Source organism: Scomber japonicus, chromosome 10 (genome assembly GCF_027409825.1).
Source record: "Scomber japonicus isolate fScoJap1 chromosome 10, fScoJap1.pri, whole genome shotgun sequence".
In the NCBI taxonomy this organism is placed as follows: Eukaryota; Metazoa; Chordata; class Actinopteri; order Scombriformes; family Scombridae; genus Scomber; species Scomber japonicus.
Window position 1 is genome coordinate 32,083,296 of NC_070587.1, and position 20,142 is coordinate 32,103,437.

Here is a 20,142-nt window from a genome sequence, read left to right on the forward strand (position 1 = left end):
TGGATAGAAGGAAGGAAGGACAAATGGAAGGGGAAGAAAGGAAGGAAGGACAGATGGAAGGAAGGAAGGAAGGAAAAGAAGACAGGAAGGAAGGAAGGAAGGGAGGACAGATGGAAGGAAGGAAGGAAAAGAAGACAGGAAGGAAAGATGGATAGAAGGAAGGAAGGACAAATGGAAGGAAGGAATGAAGGGACAAAAAGAAAACAGGAAGGAAGGAAGGATGGAATGAAGGAAGGAAAGAAAAGAAGACAGGAATGAAAGATGCATGAAAGGAAGGAAGGAAGGAAGGAGGGGAGGACAGGAAGGAAGGAAAGATGGGAGAAAGGAAGGATGAAAGGAAGAAAGGAGGGAAGGAAAGAAGACAGGAAGAAAAATTGGCCGGATTGGCCCCCTCAGTGGGCCTGTTATGGCCCACGGGCCTCATGTTTGACACCCCTGCTCTAGAGGATTAACTATTTGGTTAGTTGCCAAATGGAAACTGAAGATCGGAGTCGGACTATCTCCTAAACTCACATGGACACTTTTAGAGCTAAGAGGCCACTTCCTGTTTGAGTGTTGGAGCGATACGTCACCTGACTGAGTGATCTGAGAGCCAGCCTGCATCACACTGCTCGTATCCGCTGTGGTAGGCGGCCAGCAGCTGCTCTGGAGAGGCGATACGAGCCCCGATCTCCTCACAGGCCTCTCTGGCTTGCTCAAAGTCAAAGGCGTAGCGGCTGGATGCATCGCGGTAATGAAACACCACTCCTGTAAAAAACCCCACAACAAGAGCTTTAGAAAACACCGGAGCGTGGAGTGTTTTATGTCATAATTCTGCAGAGCAACATTAAAGGCAGGGTGACCTATGCAACAAAAGTAGTAAAAATCATGTCTCCGTTAAAGTTTTGCAAAAGTTTGAAGGTTTCAAAAGGTGAAGATTATATTATTGATCAAACAGCAATAACTCTTGATACATCTTGGCATTTCACTGCTGCTTTCTACTTAATATGGCTTTTGTGTTTTGGTTTTTATTGAATGAAGCTGCCTCTACCTTTCTGAAAACAAGGCCATGAAACAGTTAGTGGGATCATGATGTGAATAATAAGAAGCATTAGATTATACCACACAGTCAAAGTCTATTCCATCAATCTCTTTATAAATCAGCCTTTATTATGTTTTTCTTTCCTTTTTTTAAGCATAAAAGTTGCTTCTAACATTCACTTTTTTGTGATTTGCACTTTGCAAATTCAAAATGTGCAAACAAAACTTCTGTGAGGTTCAAGACTGTGTTGAACTTAGTCATAAATCCATCACTAAGTTTGTGATGGATTTGTTGTCCTCAGGTCAAGGAAGGACAGGAGGAAGGAAGGAAGGAAGGAATAAAGGAAGGAAGGAAGGAGTAAGAAGGGAGGGAGGGAGGAAAGAAGGGAGGAAGGAAGAAAGGAAGGAAGAAAGGAAAGGAAGGAGTAAGGAGGGAGGAAAGGAGGAAGGAAGGAAGGACGCAAAGAGGAAGGAATTAAGGAGAGAAGGAAGGAAGGACGGAAAGAGGAAGGAATTAAGGAGAGAAGGAAGGAAGGAAGGAAGGAGTAAGGAGGGAGAGAGGAAAGGAGTAGGGAGGGAGGGAAAGAGGAAGGAAGGAAGAAAGGAAGGAAGAACAGATGAAGGAAGGAAGGAAGGGAGTAAGGAGGGAGGGAGGGAAAGAGGAAGGAAGTAAGGAGAGAAGGAAGGGAGGAAGGAAGTAAGGAAGCAAGGAAGGATGGAAGGAAGTGAGCAAAGAAAGAGGGAAGGAGGGGAAGAACGAAGAAAAATTAAAGAAAGAGGGAGGAAGGAAGGAAGGAAGGAAGGTAGGAAGGAAGGAAAGAAGGAACAATCAAAAGAGAGATGTGGTCAATTTGGCCCGGGAGGACGACAGGAGGGTTAAACCCTTCCTGAGTTCTTTTTAACCACCATTTATTTATATTGTACGATTTGAACAAAAACAAGGTTTCCAAACTGCTGCACAAGATAAAACACAATAAATAGATGAAGAACACAATAGAAAGATAAAAGCAATAAAATAAAATAAAATAAATAAAATCCACTGCCTGCACAAGATAAAAATATGCATGCATACACATTAAATCAACACTCTACATGGTGTCAAAAGCCAAAGAAAAGAGAGGTTTGGTTTTAATAAGGGTTTTAAAATGAGACAGAGAGGAGGCCTGTCTAACGGCAAACGCTCAATCCCCTCTGAGCTTAAGCCGAGCTTTAGGCCATCGGCTGGGAGTGTAGGGGTTCAGCAGCTCAGACAGGTGAAGTGGGGCAAGACCATTCAAGGCTTTAAAAACTAATAAAATAATTGAATCTTAAACTGGACAGGCAGCCAGTGGAGTGAAGCTAAAATAAGTGAAATGTGCTCGTACTTACTGACGTACAGCAGCATTTTGTACCAGTTGAAGACGAGCAATGGAGGAGCCGCTAACCCCCATATAGTATATGTGCATTACAGTAATCCAGTCGAGCGGTCACGAAGGCTTGGATTACTGTCTCTGAAGGACTGGTTTAATTTTTGCCAGCTGCCTTAGACTTCACCACAGCTTTAATCTGGCTGAACCAGCTAGTCATAAATTTGTGCTTTAAACCCTTCTTTTTAATCACTAATTAGTTTCAGTCTAGTGATTTACTAAACCAGGTTGCTCAATTAAGCTTAAAAGTTTTTGGTTCAACTGATTTAACTTAAGTGTTTAACTCCAGCTTAAAAGTACTACTACCAGTATTATGAGTGGAGGTGGAGCTAGTTTATACTACTTTATATACAGTTAGCTAGTTTATACTACTTAATATACAGTTAACTAGTTTATACTACTTTATATACAGTTAGCTAGTTTACACTACTTTATATACAGTTAGCTAGTTTACACTACTTTATATACAGTTAGCTAGTTTATACTACTTTATATACAGTTAGCTAGTTTATACTACTTTATATACAGTAAGCTAGTTTATACTACTTTATATACAGTTAGCTAGTTTACACTACTTTATATACAGTTAGCTAGTTTATACTACTTTATATACATTAAGCTAGTTTACGCTACTTTATATACAGTTAGCTAGCTTATGCTACTTTATATACAGTTAGCTAGTTTACGCTACTTTATATACAGTTAGCGAGCTTACGCTACTTTATATACAGTTAGCTAGCTTATGCTACTTTATATACAATTAGCTAGTTTACACTACTTTATATAGTTAGCTAGTTTACACTACTTTACATACAGTTAGCTAGTTTACACTACTTTATATACAGTAAGCTAGTTTACACTACTTTATATACAGTTAAACAGCGTTACCCCCCCCCCCCCCCCCCCACCCAGCATCTGAGTGTTATCCTTCTCCTTCTGCCGTCTATATTTAATACAAAACACTGAAAGCAACATTCATCGTCTGATATATTATCTCACAAATGACTTTAGTCAGAGAATCCATAATGTATTACTCTGTGTGCAGTGAATGAGGCAACCATTCATCACAGAGGTTGGGTGCGTGTGTGTGTGTGTGGGGGGGGGGGGGGGGGGGGGGGGTTGAGAGTGCGTCATAAAGATACACCAATATGAGGCACACTTTTTTATTTTACCCATAACAAAGTTAGTTTGACCTGTGTGTGTGTGTGTGTGTGTGTGTGTGTTGACTCTCACGCCTGTTCTCTCAGAGCCATTTGACTATTTTGTTTGCTTTTAGAAAATATAAAGAGACAGTTCTGGTGAAAGTCGTTGCTGTGTTTGTGTGTATTTTGCTTTTAGCCATTTTCTTTTTTAAATGGGCTCAATAGTTACAGCAGAACTCACTTCTGTCTGCTTTCTGTTGACAACATGAAACATTTTAAAGTGTTATTTCATGTTATGATATAAAGCTCGATGAAGCTTCGTGACTGAAACGTTGTTGTGTGTTTGAATGCAACACATTTTGCATGATTTCATTTTTCTGCTGTGTATTTGACTTAGTTTGACATCACTTTAACTTTTCTTAAAAATGAATTAACCCTCGTGTTGTAAAATTATGAGATATGCTGCACTGCTTTATTTCATTTCTTACTACGTGTAAAAACGTGATCGTCTCTGACCTTTGACCTTAACCTGGGTCACGTCGTCAGCGTCCTCCAGGCCCTGCTGCACCTCGCAGCGGTAGAAGCCGGTGTCGTTCTGCCTCAGAATCTCTAGCCGCAGCGTGAGGTCGGCGGGGGAATAGGCGTAGTTAAGCAGCGACGCTCGGTCCTTGTAGGCCTCGCTGACTCTCACCCTGTCGCCGCGGGCAACCAGGATCTCCGTCTCTTTGCCCTGAGTCAGTACGCTCCATTTGATGCGGGGCAGAGACAGCACAGCGTGGCGTCCGTTGGTGGAGGGGGACGGCGGAGGGTGAGCCAGAGACACGAGGCAGGGTAACGTCAGGTTACCGCCGAGCACCGCGTCCACAGGCGGAGAGGAGGGGATCGTCACGTGGAGAAGCTTCGAATCATCTGAGGAGAGAAACAAGACTATAATGTAACTCGTTTTCATTTAAGGGCCGGATGATTAAAAAGAAGGAAGGAAGGAAGGAAGAAGCAAAGGAAGGAAAGACAGGAAGGAGGGAAGAGAGGTAGGAAAGAGAGACAGTGAAGGACGGACAGACAGACGGAAGGGAAAGAAGGAAAGAAGGAAGGACAGAAGGAGGAAAGGAAGGAAGGAACGAAGAAAGGAAAAAGGGAAGGGAGGAAGGACAGATGGAAGTAAGGACAGAAGGAAGGAATGAAGAAAGATTAAAAAAGAAGGGAGGAAAGACAAATGGAAGGAAGGAAGGAAGGAAGGAAGGAAGGAAAAAAGGAAGAAAAAAAGGAAGGCAGGAAGGAAGGACAAATGGAAGGAAAGAAAAGAACACAGGATGGCAAGTGGGCCGTATCGCACCCCTCAGTGGGCCGTATCTGGCCCGCAGGCCGCATGTTTGACACCCCTGTTTTAATGTAATAGGTGATGTTGTGATAAATATGTTTATACAATTTCTTGTCGAGAGTCATGTGCTGGAGACCGTTAGCCTAGCTTAGCACAAAGACTAGAAGCAGAGGGAAACGTTAGCCTGACTCTGTCCAAACTAAAACACTCATAATACTGCAGTACTTTTACTGTAATACTGCATACTACATCACTCATAATACTGCAATACTTTTACTGTAATACTGCATACTACATAACTCATAATACTGCAATACTTTTACTGTAATACTGCAGACTACATCACTCATAATACTGCAGTACTTTTACTGTAATACTGCATACTACGTCACTATAATACTGCAGTACTTTTACTGTAATACTGCATACTACATCACTGATAATACTGCAGTACATTTCCTGTAATACTGCATACTACATCACTCATAATACTGCAGTACTTTTACTGTAATACTGCATACTACATCATTCATAATACTGCAGTACTTTTACTGTAATACTGCATACTACGTCACTATAATACTGCAGTACTTTTACTGTAATACTGCATACTACATCAATCATAATACTGCAGTACTTTTACCATAATACTGCATACTACATTACTCATAATACTGAAGTACTTTTACTGTAATACTGCATACTACATCGGTCATAATACTGCAGTACTTTTACTGTAATACTTAAACTACATCACTCATAATACTCATATAGGTTACTTCCTCAGATACCCTTGAAAATGTTTTTTATGCTGCACGTCAGCAAAAACAATGAACAACAAGAGATGATTAAAGAGCGGCCCGCTGCTCTTAGAAGTCAGAGGTCACGTATGATTTAATGGAGACGTGTGTGTCAGTGTTGGATGGGAGCAGTAGAAGTGACGAGGGGGTGGGGGGGGGGGGGTGGAGAGGGAAGGGTGCATACCTGACTCGTGGTTGGGGGTAGAGGACGATGGGAGGACGAGGAGACAGATGGCACACAGCAGCACAGGAAGAGGAACATCCAGTCTGTGGGAAGAAGACAGGAAGGGGGGGTTAACTTTGAGATGATGAGAGTATTTGGGCTGCAGTGTCAGAGCAACAGTTTGATTTCACAGCATACATTTACAATTACATCAAAACATCATCAGAGTCACCAAAAAGTCATGTTATTGCTATTAAAGACTGTGTAAAGTGAATTCAGACATTTTCTTCTAAACACATTAAATAGGTCATAAATGTATTTCTAAAAAAAGTGTAAAAAGCATTTCAACCATTTATATTTGAATTGTGGAGCTAGGCTTCACAAACTGTGTTTCAACATTTCTGTGTTCAGGATTTAGTGATTAGCATAAACCCGCCCCTGCTGCTGTAGAGGTATAAATACATTCAGCACACACTACTACTACTACTACTACAGTCTACAGTTAGCCAGTTAGGTGAGTTAGCCGCCGAGCTAGTAGCCAAGCTAGCCGCCGAGCTAAAAGCTGAGCTAGCAGCAGAAAGCTCTCAGATGTAGCGTCCATGTTTCTGGTGGAGGTAGTGACTTTGATTGACAGGTGAACTTGGTAGGGGGCGGGGTTTCAGCTGATTCGGAGGCCACGCCCACAGTGTTTGGTAGCAGAGAAAGAGGCTTAGTTTTACACTAACTTTGAAGCCTAATTTCATATATTTGGCAATTTTTTTTAATCATTCAGATTTGGCAGGGTGGTTAACAACACACTTTTCTGTGGTATGTCAAACTCAGAACACATATTCATTCTTACTTTACACAGACATTAAGTTTAGGTTATTACAGTATTAGACAATGATGGAAGAAATATTCAGATCCTTATGTTAAAGTAGCAATGCTTAATTGCTCAGTTTGACTCAATTATAAGTAAAAGCCCGCAATTAAAAATGTTGTAGTAAAAGTAAAAGAACATAAGTATTATCAGTGAAATATACTTAAAGTATCAAAAGTAAAACTACTCATTATGCACCCTGGCTTCTTTTAGAGTGTTATATTGTATTATATTGTTTGTTTTTATTACTAACAAATGCATTTAAATAAGCTTCATTTCATCAATGTTGAGTTAATTTTATATATATATATTGTTATATTATAGAAATTAACTTTATGTATATAGTAACTTACAAACACTAATACAGCTCAAAGTGTGTAAGAAATCTTTTAAAAGACAATTTGAACAACAGTGAGAATATTGAAGTACTTAAATTTATGTAAAATCTTAATTGTAAAGTAAGTATTAACTATAAGAGGCAAAAAAATGAAATTGGAAATATTCAAGAAAGGCAAAAGTACCTAAAATTTCTAGTTTCTTCTTTCTAAAAAACTGACATTGGACAATAATAACACACAACTGTTCAAAATGATTGAAAAGAGAACAAAGAAGAAGCTATATTTGTCAGCAGCTGCCTAGCAACAGTGTTGCCATGACAAAACATATTGTGTGCTTGACTTCCAAAGTCAAAAAACATGACCTCACCTCTTATGACTGAAGGCCGCTTCAATCAGTGAAGATGTGACACGAATCTTATTTAATGTTTCTATTTTTAAAAGGACTGTATGTGTGTGTGTGTGTGTGCGAGCATACATGTGTCTGTCTGTGTGTGTGTGTGTGTGTATGCATGTGTCTGTGCGTGTATGTGTGTGTATGTCTCTGTGCGTGCATGCATGTGTGTGTGTGTGTGTATGTGTCTGTGTGTGTATGTGTCTGTGTGTGTGTTAGTGTGTGTGTGTGTGTATGTGCATGTGCATGTATGTGTCTGTGTGTGTCTGTCTGTGTGTCTGTGTGTGTGCGCATGTGTGTGTGTGTGTGTGTGTGTATGCGTGTGCATGTGTGTGTGTGAGGAGACAGGTGTGCTCCAGTCAGAGCAGCAGCTGCTTCTCATCTCATTCATCAGCTCCTCTTTAAACACTCAGCGCTGCTTCACTCTGTTTCTACACTTTGAGCCACTTCACCTGCATTTATCCTGCCAGCTTGTTGTTGTCTGTTTTCCCTCTTTGCCTAAAACTGTTTCCTGTCTCTTTTCATCTCCTCAGACCTGCTTCAGCCTCCAGCCCAAATACACCAGTTACAGATGTTTTCTACCTGCTTCACCAAATCTGTCTCCATCACTGTGTCAGAAAAGTAGTTCCAGTTTCTCTGAGCATGAACACAACTCACATACATACATATATCTTTAATATATATATATATATATATGTGTGTGTGTGTATTAATATCTATTGTGATCATTTATTTAAAACATTCATATATTGAAAATTATGCAAAATATTGTCAAAATAATCAGAAAGCAAAATGACATAATGTTGAAATTGCTCATTTATATATATATTATCTCTGGTATATTACCACTCAGTATTAGTGTTACCGTCTTAAAACCCATTTTTATTCCTTTCAACCGTGCATGAGACTCTGCTTGGTTTGTTTTTTTAATTATTGTTTTATTGTTCTTAATTTGTTTTAATAACAATAATCAATTATTTTAGTATTTATTTCCTGTTAATTGTTTTATGTTCCTGTGTTGTTTTATATATTTATGTACAGCACTTTGTTTCAGCTGTGGTTGTTTTAAAATGCGATATAAATAAAGTTGATGTTGTATGTAAATGTAAATAATGTCACAATTATTATTATTATTATCTTTTATTATATACTCTACTATTATTGTTATTGTTTTTCATGCTTATTTATTGTTCTTTATTCTTGCTCTTCTATTTTTATAGTCCACATGCTGCTGTAATAATGCAAATAATAGTTTCCTGTCAGCCTCTTTTCCACTAACTGTCTAATAATAAAGGCACATACCCCAAAAAAATGTCTTTTCTAGTGCTCCAGATTTAGCAGGCTAAAGCAAAATACAGAACAAAAGAAGATCCTCCATGATTCATTTCTGACTGAAGAAGTGAATTCAGATGCTCATAAAGGAGTCAAGAAAAGAAAAAAAAGCCTAAATATAGACTCAACGCTCAGAGCTATTAATCAACACAGCTGTCCTCATCACACTTTTCAACAGCGTTTCATTTCAAACATTTATCTGATTGTTGTCATTTATGTGTCATTTAGAGCTCTCACTGTTCACAGCTGCCTTCCTTCCTTCCTTTTTTCCTTTCTCCCTCCCTCCTTCCCTCTCTCCCGCCTTCCTTCCTTCCTCTTTTCCTTCCTGTTTTCCTTTCTCCCTCCTTCCTTCCTTCCATCTTCCTCCCTTCCTTCTTTCCTCCTTCCTTCTTTCCTTCCCTTCTTCACAGCTGCCTCACGCTACTTTCTGGTGATTATTAATGTTCCTCTCGGTCGGATCAAAGCCTTCTAATAATAATAGTTTGAGCTGTTTAGTGAGCATGTTTGTTAGCAGGTGTGAGGAGGAGAGAACAGAAAAGAAAAGGGACTGCAGGAGGAAACAGGATTACAATATAAGAAAGAAAAGACAGGATATCAAAAGAGAAAAGAGGAAGTGATTATGGTCCGAGCCTCCAGGGAGTTTTTAAAGGAATCAGGATTCAGCTCACACAGCTCCTGAAGTCTGACTCACATCAGCTCCAAGGACACACACACACACACACACACACACACACACACACACACACACACACACACACACACACACACACACACACACACACACACAGACAGCAGACAGACAGACAGACACACACAGAGACAGATATACACACAGACACACACACACACAGACACACAAAGACACACAGACACACACACACTCTCTGTCTGTCATCATACTGACTGACTTCCTCAGGATTTACCCCGTCATTAACCTTTATCTTAAAGGACGCTTTGACAATTTTTAAAGTCTTTCTTAACCTCTGTCTGTTTTGACTGTTCCTCCCTCCCTCCCTCCTTCCTTCCTTCCATCCTTCCTTTCCTTTCCTTCCTCCATTCCTTCCTTCCTCCCTCCTTTCCTTTCCTTCCATCTTCCTTCCTTTCCTTTCTCCCTCCTTCCTTCCTCTTTTCCTTTCTCCCTCCCTCCTTCCTTCCTTCCTTCCTTCCTTTCCTCCCTTCCTCCCTCCTTTCTTTCCATCTTCCTCCCTTCCTTTCCTTTCCTTTCCTTTCCTTTCCTTTCCTTTCCTTTCCATTCCTTTCCTTTCCTCCCTTCCTTCCTCGCTTCCTTCCTTCCTCCCTCCTTTCCTTCCATCGTTCTCCCTCCTTCTTTCCTGCCCTTCTCTTTTCCTTTCTCCCTCCCTCCTACCTTACTTCCTTTCCTTCCTCCCTTCCTTGACTCAAGGACAACAGGAGGGTTAAACAAGCCATTAGATCCCTTCATTATAATTAGTAAGTTCTTCATTAATCAGTGTTTCCTGTCTCAATTCAATTCAAAACACTTTATTTGTCCCCGAGGGGCAATTTAAAGGCACGAGGAGGAGCAACATTAAAAAAAGGACAAACAGAATATCAACAAAATGAAATCATATAAAGTGCTACCATCAGTAATTTCAGTGACCGTCAAAGAGCTCTGTGCATTCAGTCTGACTCCAAGTCCTACAAGCACTCTGTTTTATTCGTCTTGTAACATCCTCTTTTCTTTATCATCATGACTGTAGATTTAACAGTAATGTTTATTGTCTTGTAATCAAAGTAAGGGCTCGTCCGGGAGTTGAACCCGGGACCTCTCGCACCCGAAGCGAGAATCATACCCCTAGACCAACGAGCCACTTGTAGGAGACAATTAGTCAAGTCTCTCTTCAGTCAGGAGCTTAAATATAACATGAAGTGTGTTTATGTGTGTGTGATGATTCCTCCTGTTCATACTGACCATTAGATCCTTCATCATGTTTACAATGGAAGTGATGGAGGACTAAATCCACAGTCCTCCTTCTGTGGAAACATGGATTTAAAAGTTGATGTGAAGCTAATATGAAGCTTCAGCGTCCAAATGAGTCAAATCTTCATCTTCTATGTTTCAACGTTACAGTGTTTTTAGTAGCAAAGTCTTTTTGTTACTATACTTCCACCACAGCTCAACATATATATACTATATATACCATATATACTATATATACTATATATACTACACCACAGAGAAACAGGAAACACTAAGAGGAGATATGATGCTAAAAACACTGGAAATACTACTAATACTACATAGAGTACTACTACTACTACATAGAGTACTACTACTACTACATAGAGTACTCAGATATCTCTTGATATAATAACTCAGACTGATGAAGCTCAATAGAAGTTGATCATCTACTTTTAAATGACTGAGTGGAAACACTGTGGATTTAGTCTCCATCACTTTACATTGAAGCACATTAGAAGGTTTAATATCAGTATGAAGAACAGGAGGAATGATTATAGAGAGGAAAAATAAACTCTTTCACTGCTCATGTGGACACCTGACTGCTGCTTTAAGACAGTTTTCACCCTAAAACTAATGATCTGTGTTGCTTTAAGTCTGACAAATGTGAGGAAGGCCTGGTATACACACATTGTGAAGCATTTCCATCATAAAAGATCATTATCAGCATTATTTCTTTGTATTTAGTTACTGTAGTAGTTAAAATCTGAGCTTCTGACCATTACCGGAGAACAAACCTGTATTTTAATGTTGGTGATCCTTGAGAGTAGCAGAGAATAAAATACACTTTAATGTCTATTTTTTTTGCATGCAAAAGGCAGAAATTTGCAAATAATAATAATAATATTAAAGCACATCATATCACATCCAGATACAATGCATTAAAACTATATTGAAAAGGAGCAGCAGGTAATCAGTGGTGAAGGCTTAATAATGATAAATCAAGTGCATTTCCATCCAATGTTATGTGAATATATTACTACTGAAAAACACTCCTGCATGTATATAAAGATGTAAAAAGCTCCTGTCTGAGTCACCCTTGCACTATTTTAACCCTTGTGTCGTCCTCCCGGGTCAAATTGACCCCGTCCAGTGACGGACTGGGATAAAAAAACGGCCCTGGCATTTGCACCCACAAGCGGCCCAACTCGCAGATGCAGACCCAACGCACGGAAAGAGAAGCATTTTTGATAGCCCCAATGATGGTGCAGATAAACTCCTATACTTTCAACAACTGCATAAGAAAATTGTCATATCAATGCACAAATAAACCATTATGAATAGATTGTTAGAGCCAGCCGCTCCATAATAAAAACATATGTCTTACCGTCATGCAGTTAACAAATTGCGAAGGAGCCTGCTCTTTTCCGCAACAAAAAAATGAATCCAATTTGGCGCATTTTTCACCCTCAAACAGCAGCGCTTTCTTGATCTTGTCTCTCTTTTTCTCCGCTCCCCCTTTCTGTCGCTTAGTGCCTCTATTCATTTTTTCTAACCAGTTAATCGTATAATCACCACCACAACCAATCTACTGAATGACTTGACCACCAATAGTCCAACTTCCAACACACAAATGCGCAGACGCGATTTACTACACTATTTTACTTTTTTACGCGATTTACTACACTGCCATGAAATTCCCAGAAGGCATTGCTTCATTTTAATTTTCTCAAACAATCAAATACAAAATACCAGTAGATTTATTTTATTTCAAACCATGAACATTTTTTAAAATCCTAACAAGAAATTTCCCTTCAAAAGTAAAGCAGGCTGATGTAAAACTTGAAATACACCATGACTATGATGTATACAGGTATGTGTGGTATAAATACCAATCAGGTCTACAGTGTGAATTACTGCATGCAAAATCATAAAAGATATGAAGCCTAGAAGCGCGGTGGGAACTTGTTCAGCATTGCAAGAGAGAGTGGGCCGCGTCAGTGCCACTAGGGGCCGCTGTGATCTGTTTGGCGTGCTCGACCGGTCTAGACCTCTGCGCGGCCGTTCTGGCAATCTGCCTAATTACCAGTCCGTGCCTGACCCCGTTTGTTTTGACTTGTTCCTTCTTTCCTCCCTTCCTTCCTTCTTTCCTTCCTTACCTCCTTCTCTCTTTCTTTCCTCCCTCCTTTTCTTCCTCCTTCCTTCCTCCTTCCTCCCTCCTTTCCTCCCTCCCCCCTTCCTTCCTCCTTTCCTTCCTTCTTCCTTCCTCCCTCCTTTCCTTCCTCCTTTCCTTCCTTCTTCCTGCCTTCCTTCTTCCTTCCCTTCTTCCTTTCCTTCCTCCCTCCTCCCTTCTTCCTCCCTCCCTCCTTTCCTTCCTTTTTCCTTCCTCCCCCTTTTCCTTCCCTCCTTTCCCTCCTTTCCTTCCTTCTTCCTTCTTCCTCCCTCCCTCCCTCCTTCCTTCCTTCCTCCCTCCTTTCCTTCCTTGACTCGAGGACAACAGGAGGGTTAATACAGAACATCATATTTCCCTCTGCGATCCCAAAAGAGCAGACTGTCTTATTTCCAGTCCTGCATGTCTCAGCGTTGCTTAATGAATCTGCATTTTTCTGTGCGAGAAGCAGAAAGTGAATAAATGATTATCTGGATGTCTAGAATATAAAAAAGACTAGAAGACTGTTTGTGAAGTTTATCCTCTAACACTTCATTTGTTCCTTAATAAACGAGGCGAGACTCTTCACCTGCAGGCTTGAAATAACACGCAGCTCACACGAAAGGGAGTAAATTAGACTAAACGAGTCTAAATGGCCGATCCAGACTCTTTAATCTTTTATACGAGCTCTTTCTTTACAAGGAGCCTGTGGAGAGCAGAGAGGAAGAAGAGGAAGAAGAGGAAGAGAGAGAGGAAGCCTGCCTCATCTGAGAGTATATGTGGACATGACAGTTATATCAGCAGGTATATTTCCCTCTGACTGAAAGGAGTATTAAACTTGCAGCGATGTAGGAAATTAAAGTTTGCTCTGTGGGTCTCAGCTGAGAGACATTTCTAATCAAAACAGGATTAATAAATAATCACTCAATGTTTTTTTCCCCCGCCCTCCAATGCTTAGATTTGGCTCTGTCGTTCCACAGTGAAAGCTTTGAAGATGGAAATACCTCTCAGGACGAAGAGAAGCTGGCCGAGCTGCAGACTTTTAAACACTCATATATAAAAGATTTAAATGTGAAAATGCAAAACAATCAAAGGAAAATATATTTATTTACCTTCCTGAGAACCATTAGCACACTGCATCAAGATTTATATAAGAAACAAGACATTTAATGCAGGTTTGTATTAAAAGAAAATAAAAAAAGAAGTTAAAATCTCATTCACGCCTTTGTTTCTTATTTCTAATTGGAGGAAGGGATGAGGAAGGGAGGAAAGAAGGAAGGAAGGAAAGGAGTAAGGAGGGAAGGAGAGAGGGAAGGAAGGAAGGAAAGAAGTAAGGAGAGAGAGAGGAAGGAAGTAAGGAAAGAAAGAAAGGAAAGGAGGAAGGGAGGAAGGAAGGAAGGAAAGAAGTATGGAAGGAGGAGGGAGCAAAGAAAGACGGAAGGAGGGGAAGAACAAAGGAAAAATTAAAGAAAGAGGAAAGAAGGAAAGAAGGAACAGTGAAAACAGATGGGGTCAATTTGACCAGGGAAGACGACAGGAGGGTTAATAAAAGTCTTGTTTGTTTATGTGTTTCCATCCACCTGTTTTTAAGCTTACTGAGGAGACTAAAACATGCTGATCAGAGCATCCACAGTATCCCTGTATAATTAGTCTCTACCAGTCACAGATAAACAACAAGATTAATCCTTAATGAAGCTTTCAGAGAGCAGAGAGAGTATTCTGGGGCTTTTTACACTTTGTTTATGGAGACAAAAAACATTAATTGTATTAAATCTTTGAATTTTTGAATAAATGTGGCTTTTTTTGTATATTCTGGGTCACATTAGGAAGAGTTACATCTCTCAAATATAAAAATGGGTGGATTGGGACCCTGAACAATATGTGATGGTCAAATGAATACATGAAACCAGGGAGGCTGTAAGGGGGTAAAAAGTTTATAATCATTAAAGTCTGTGTAAAGTAAGAATAAATATGTGTTCTGAGTTTGACATACCACAGAAAAGTGTGTTGTTAACCACCCTGCCAAATTTGAATGATTAAAAAATCACCAAATATATGAAATTAGGCATCAAAGTTGTGTAAAACTCTTTCTCTGCTCCCAAACGCTGTGGGCGTGGCCTCCGAGTCCGCTGAAGCCCCGCCCCCTACCAAGTGTCACCTGTCAATCAAAGTCACCACCTCATGGAACATGGAAGCTACGTCTGAGAGCTTTCTGCTACTACCTCTGCTACTACCTCAGTGGCTAACTCGGCAGCTAACTCAGCGGCTAGCTTGGCGGCTAACTCGGCTGCTAGCTTGGCGGCTAACTTGGCTGCTAGCTCGGCGGCTAACTCGGCTGCTAGCTCGGCTGCTTGCTTGGCGGCTAACTTGGCTAACTGGCTAACTGTACACCGTAGTAGTAGTAGTGTGTGCTGAATGTACTCACTTTATTTTTTTTGTTTCTGGCAAACAAGTGAACCATCCAAAACTTGTATTGCCCATAACCCCCCCTTTATTACATGAAATGGTTCAGTCCTGTCTCTTATTTTCATAGCTCAGCCTTCGTAGGTAGAGGTGTGGTTACTGCATGTGTGAATGGTTGGTGTGGCTTAAAAACTTTCTCTACATTTGGATGGGAACTTGATGGGACAGTCGGCGCACTTCAGGTTTTTAGTAGACATGAAATTTAATCTCCAACTGTGATAAAAAAGTCAAAATGTACAAGACAAAAGAAAGTGGGAAAGAAGTCAAATACGATCAATGAGCTTAAAATTCAGGAGTGTACTCTGCTGACAGTGAGCTGAAGCTAAATAAAGTAAGGTCACTTTCAGACTAGGAATTGATTTTGGATTAATTCAGCAACTATGTTTTATGTGTTTTATTCCTAATTCTGCTCTGATGTTCATACAGCAGCAACAACTCGTAGTATTCATATTCATCTACCTCATCAGTCTAGTGTCAGTGGGTTTAATACTTGTTTTTAGGGCAAGTTGCTTTATTTGTATATTGTACAGTGAAATTCAGTCTCTGCATTGAACCCATCCTAAGTACTAGGAGCAGTGGACAGCCATTCTTTATATAGTTTATTATAGTTAGTAGTAGTAGTAGTAATAGTAGTGGTAGTATTACTATTAGTAGTAGTATTAGTAGTATTAGTAGTAGTAGTAGTATTAGTATTAGTATAGTAGTAGCAGTAGTAGTACAAGCAGTAATAGTAGTGGTAGTAGTACTAACAGTAGTAATAGTATTATAGTAGTAGTAGTACTACAAGCAGTAATAGTAGTAGTAGTAGTAGTAGTAGTAGTAGTAGTAGTAGTATTATAGTACTAGTACGTAGTACTAGTAGTATTATAGTACTAGTACGTAGTACTAGTAGTAGTACTAGCAGTAGTAGTAGTATTATAGTAGTAGTAGTAGTATTAGTAGTAGTAGTACTAGCAGTAGTAGTAGTATTATAGTAGTAGTAGTACTAGCAGTAGTAGTAGTATTATAATAGTAGTAGTAGTATTAGTAGTAGTAGTACTAGCAGTAGTGGTAGTATTATAGTAGTAGTAGTAGTAGTAGTAGTAGTAGTAGTACCTCCTCTCTCCTCCCTCATTTCCTGCCATCTCTTCCTACAATTACTACAAAATAAAAGCGGTGGGCGGGAATCACAAAAAAAGGAAAAAATGTGATTGTCTAACTGGTGGACAAAAAAATGAAAAATTCACCTGTGTAGACTTAGATTACTTTAATACTGGTAGCAAACTTTAATTATAATCAAGTGTTCACCTGCATATTATTTTGAAAATGTAGAATAAACTAAAATGACAGCTTCCTTTCATTCTGGTTTCAATTTGGAAATGGACACAGTTTGAATTTTTTGCATCATTTTGACAATTTTCTACCAATGTTTGATTATTTATTTCAAACATACATCACTATATTCTCTTTCTCCAACACACACACACACACACACACACACACCATGAGAGAGAGAGAGAGAGAGAGAGAGAGAGAGAGAGAGAGAGAGAGAGAGAGAGAGAGAGAGAGAGAGAGAGAGCATTGGTTTTCCTCTCGGGAGGCAGAGGACGCATCCCAGGCAACATCACAAGAGCAAACACAGGCATCACAAGTGGCTGAATAGTAAATGACTTCACCTTCAGGGAAAGGCAGTGGAGGCCAAGAGGGGGGGGGGGGGGGAGAGAGAGAGAGTGAGAGGGATAGAGAGAGAGGACGTTTGACCGCTCAGTTTGCCAGGAAAGGTCATTCAAGGCTGGAGGAGGAGGAGGAGGAGGAGGAGGAGGAAGAGGGTGAACTACATTCTTAAAGGACTGCACCAGCTTTGTGAGAGTTTGGCCCATTTGTCACTTTATCCGGAGTGTAAGAGGAGAACGTTGGTGCTCCTGTAGATCACACATACGCTAACATTTAAACATAATGAGACAATTCACCCTGAAGAATTTATAATCTACTGCTTCTGTGGCAAGTTTAGTTATTCATACTATATTATACTATACTATCTTATACTATAGGCCTACTATACTATATTATATTATATTATAGGCCTACTATACAATACTACACTATACTTGGTCGACTTGAGAGTGAAAGTTCATTATAAGCTTTGTTTCTGTCCAAATGTAGTGGAAATTTAACAAATAAATAAATAAGTGTATAAAATCGTGCACACTGTCCATTACTTGTTGGCTCTGACTGCTGGTTATGCTAATTAGTCTCAATTAAGAGCAACTGAGTATCGGCAGTGTTAGAGTCCCATTTTACTGAATTCACCAGGTTGTTTTTCATAATTTCTGATTATATTTTCAGGAATTAGACAGGCGAGGAGTTCTGGTCCTCTGAAATGAAGTCAACGCGGAAATAACTTAGAGCTGCATTCTATCAAAAGGCCACCGGGGGGAGACCATCTCTATACAAGTCAATGGAGAATTCACCAACTTCAACTTGATTTCTAACCTCAGTAAACGTTTTCAAAATGTGTTTATGGTCTCAATCGCTAGTTTAAAGCCTTCTTCAATGCAGTATGATGTTCATTTGGGACATTTTGGCCTCCCTGATTTTATATGTGACGATAAAGCAGGGTATGCATTAGGGCGTGGCTACGTCCTGATTGACAGGTTGATTGACCAATGTCCTCGAGATCCATAGCAACCGCCCCACTCCGTCCATGGCCCCGCCTCATGTCCATATAAGTAGAATCCGTGTTTTTATTTTTCCCAGCATGCACCTGAAATTTTCAAGCTGGCGCTGCCTAGATTCGAAACTATTGGCTTCCGAGCAGCAGTCCACAAACCAATGGATGACGTCACGGATGTTAGGTCCATTTCTTTTATACAGTCTATGGTTTTAGACGAGTAGCTTCCAGCAGTTACTTTGTCCATATATTAATATTTGTTACGACTGAATCCTTCTTGCTTCTAATAGAGGTGAATTTGTAATTGTTAATTGTAGCATCATCAATCTGTAACACGAGGACATTTAGATGGATAACAAATAAGGGTTGGTAAGGTGAGCAATTCAAAAATATGTTAAATAGTTAAAATAGTTTATAAAGCAGCATCAGGTTTGTTAAAATGTACATTTAGTATTTTTGTTGGTTTTATATCATTTAAATGACATTTGCACCATTTTTTACCAAAAGTAAGACTGAACGCTCCTGAAAACGTCAAATGGTGTAACCACAAAAGAATGATAAATATTAAATATTTTATCAACCTAGAAAGAAAGAAAGAAAGAAAGAAAGAAAAGAGACAGGACTAAGGAGAGAAAGAAAGAACAAGAAGTAGGATTAAAGAAAGAAAGGAAGGAAGGAAGGAAGAAGAGGAAAAAGAAAGAATAAGAAGTTAGAGGAGAGAAAGAAAGAAAGAAAGAAAGGAAGAAAGAAAGAAAGAAAGAAAGATAAAGGTCTCCAGATGAAATGTAATATTTAGAACAATAGTATTCCATTAGCTTTATTTAATATAAAAGTTATAATGTAAGATCATGCCAAACTAGTTGATATGCTGTTTTATTGACTATTTACTGTTTTTAAGCTAGTTGAATTATTTGGTACAAAGTTTTTATGGTTACACCACTTAGACATTTTTGCTAAAATCCTCTAATATATTCTCTCAAAATGGATTAAAAGCAGAAATTTGATGCTGGGTCCACAAAAAAAGAATGTGTGAAGTTATTCATACGTTTATTTTCACATTTTAACTCCTTTAGCAAAAATGAGGTGTAATATATTAGATAAGTTTAGTTTATTATAACAGATTTGAAAGCTAAACTTTGCTCAGGATTCAAAATCAAAAATCCAAAGAAACCTAGTCACAATTTAAGTCCATCACACATACACACACACACACACACACACACACACACACACACACACACCCTCCCCTTCGCCTGCCTTTCCTTCTTCCTTCCAGATTTGAGAATGGGCTTTAAAACCACTTGCTGCGCCATCGTTGGATCAACCTGACATCACTTCCTCCCCTGTTGCTGTTCCCTCTTGTGCTTTTCTCACAGCAACAACCAACGCTACCAACAGTTACCCTGTTTGGTTTTTTTTTGTTCCTCAGCAGCTCCTCCATCACACCGGCCCACCAGTCCCACATCGCGCCACCTCGAATGACTCGGTCTGCCCATCTCCAGGGGCAACCCGAACCTCCCTGACAGACACAGTCTGACAGGAAGCAAGCCGACCGGGGGAGGGCTGGAAGCGAGCGAGAGAATAGGGTGGCAGAGAGGAAGAAAGAGGCTCCGTACAGCATGACTGAGAGCTGAGTAAGAGACGTTGAGTTCACAGGAATGATTTGGAACGATTCACCAGGCCGCCTCCAGCTGCAGCCATGTCCTATTAGCTGTTAGCTGCTGACTCTGTGTGTGTGCAGGAGGGTGAAGTGAAGCTTTTACTGAAGTGACAAAAGCCGTAAGCAACGAGATTCTGTCTGTTAGCTGCAGCAGCGTAGATGTGTGTGTGTGTGTGTGTGTGTGTGTATGTGTGTGTATGTGTGTATGCCACAATCTGATTATCCAGAATTGCTGTGAGTTTTAAGGGCTTATACCTCAACACTGGTCTGCACTCATTATGAGCTGCTGGAAACTTGGGAAACTGCTACTACTGTGGAGAAGCTTCACCTTCTCCATTTATAGACAAACTGTGCAGCAGCGCCAGCAGCATGACCTGAATGCCCTGCTGCCCCCACATAGAGCCAGCTACAGAGAAAAAACCCACAATAAATCGATGGAGTTTAAAGCGGAAACTGCACCCAGCACCTGCTTAAATCCACTTTTACAACAACACTCTGCAGGCAAGCATGCAAAGAGACAATTTGACAAGAAG

The 20,142-nt window shown here is 39.9% G+C and overlaps 1 protein-coding gene and 1 non-coding gene across 2 annotated transcripts in view; both read right to left on the minus strand.

Annotated features, from left to right (window-relative positions):
• Positions 1-19,414, minus strand: part of bcan (brevican) — a 37,397-nt gene extending 17,983 nt beyond the window's left edge. Inside the window, 4 exon segments of the mRNA XM_053327677.1 lie at positions 573-747; positions 4,085-4,477; positions 5,871-6,009; positions 19,352-19,414. Coding sequence (XP_053183652.1) covers positions 573-747; positions 4,085-4,477; positions 5,871-6,009; positions 19,352-19,414 — 770 coding nt within the window.
• On the minus strand, positions 10,526-10,597 carry trnap-cgg (transfer RNA proline (anticodon CGG)). Its single transcript has one exon. It is a non-coding gene; the product is annotated as a tRNA-Pro (tRNA).
• Positions 19,415-20,142: the final 728 nt, after the last annotated feature.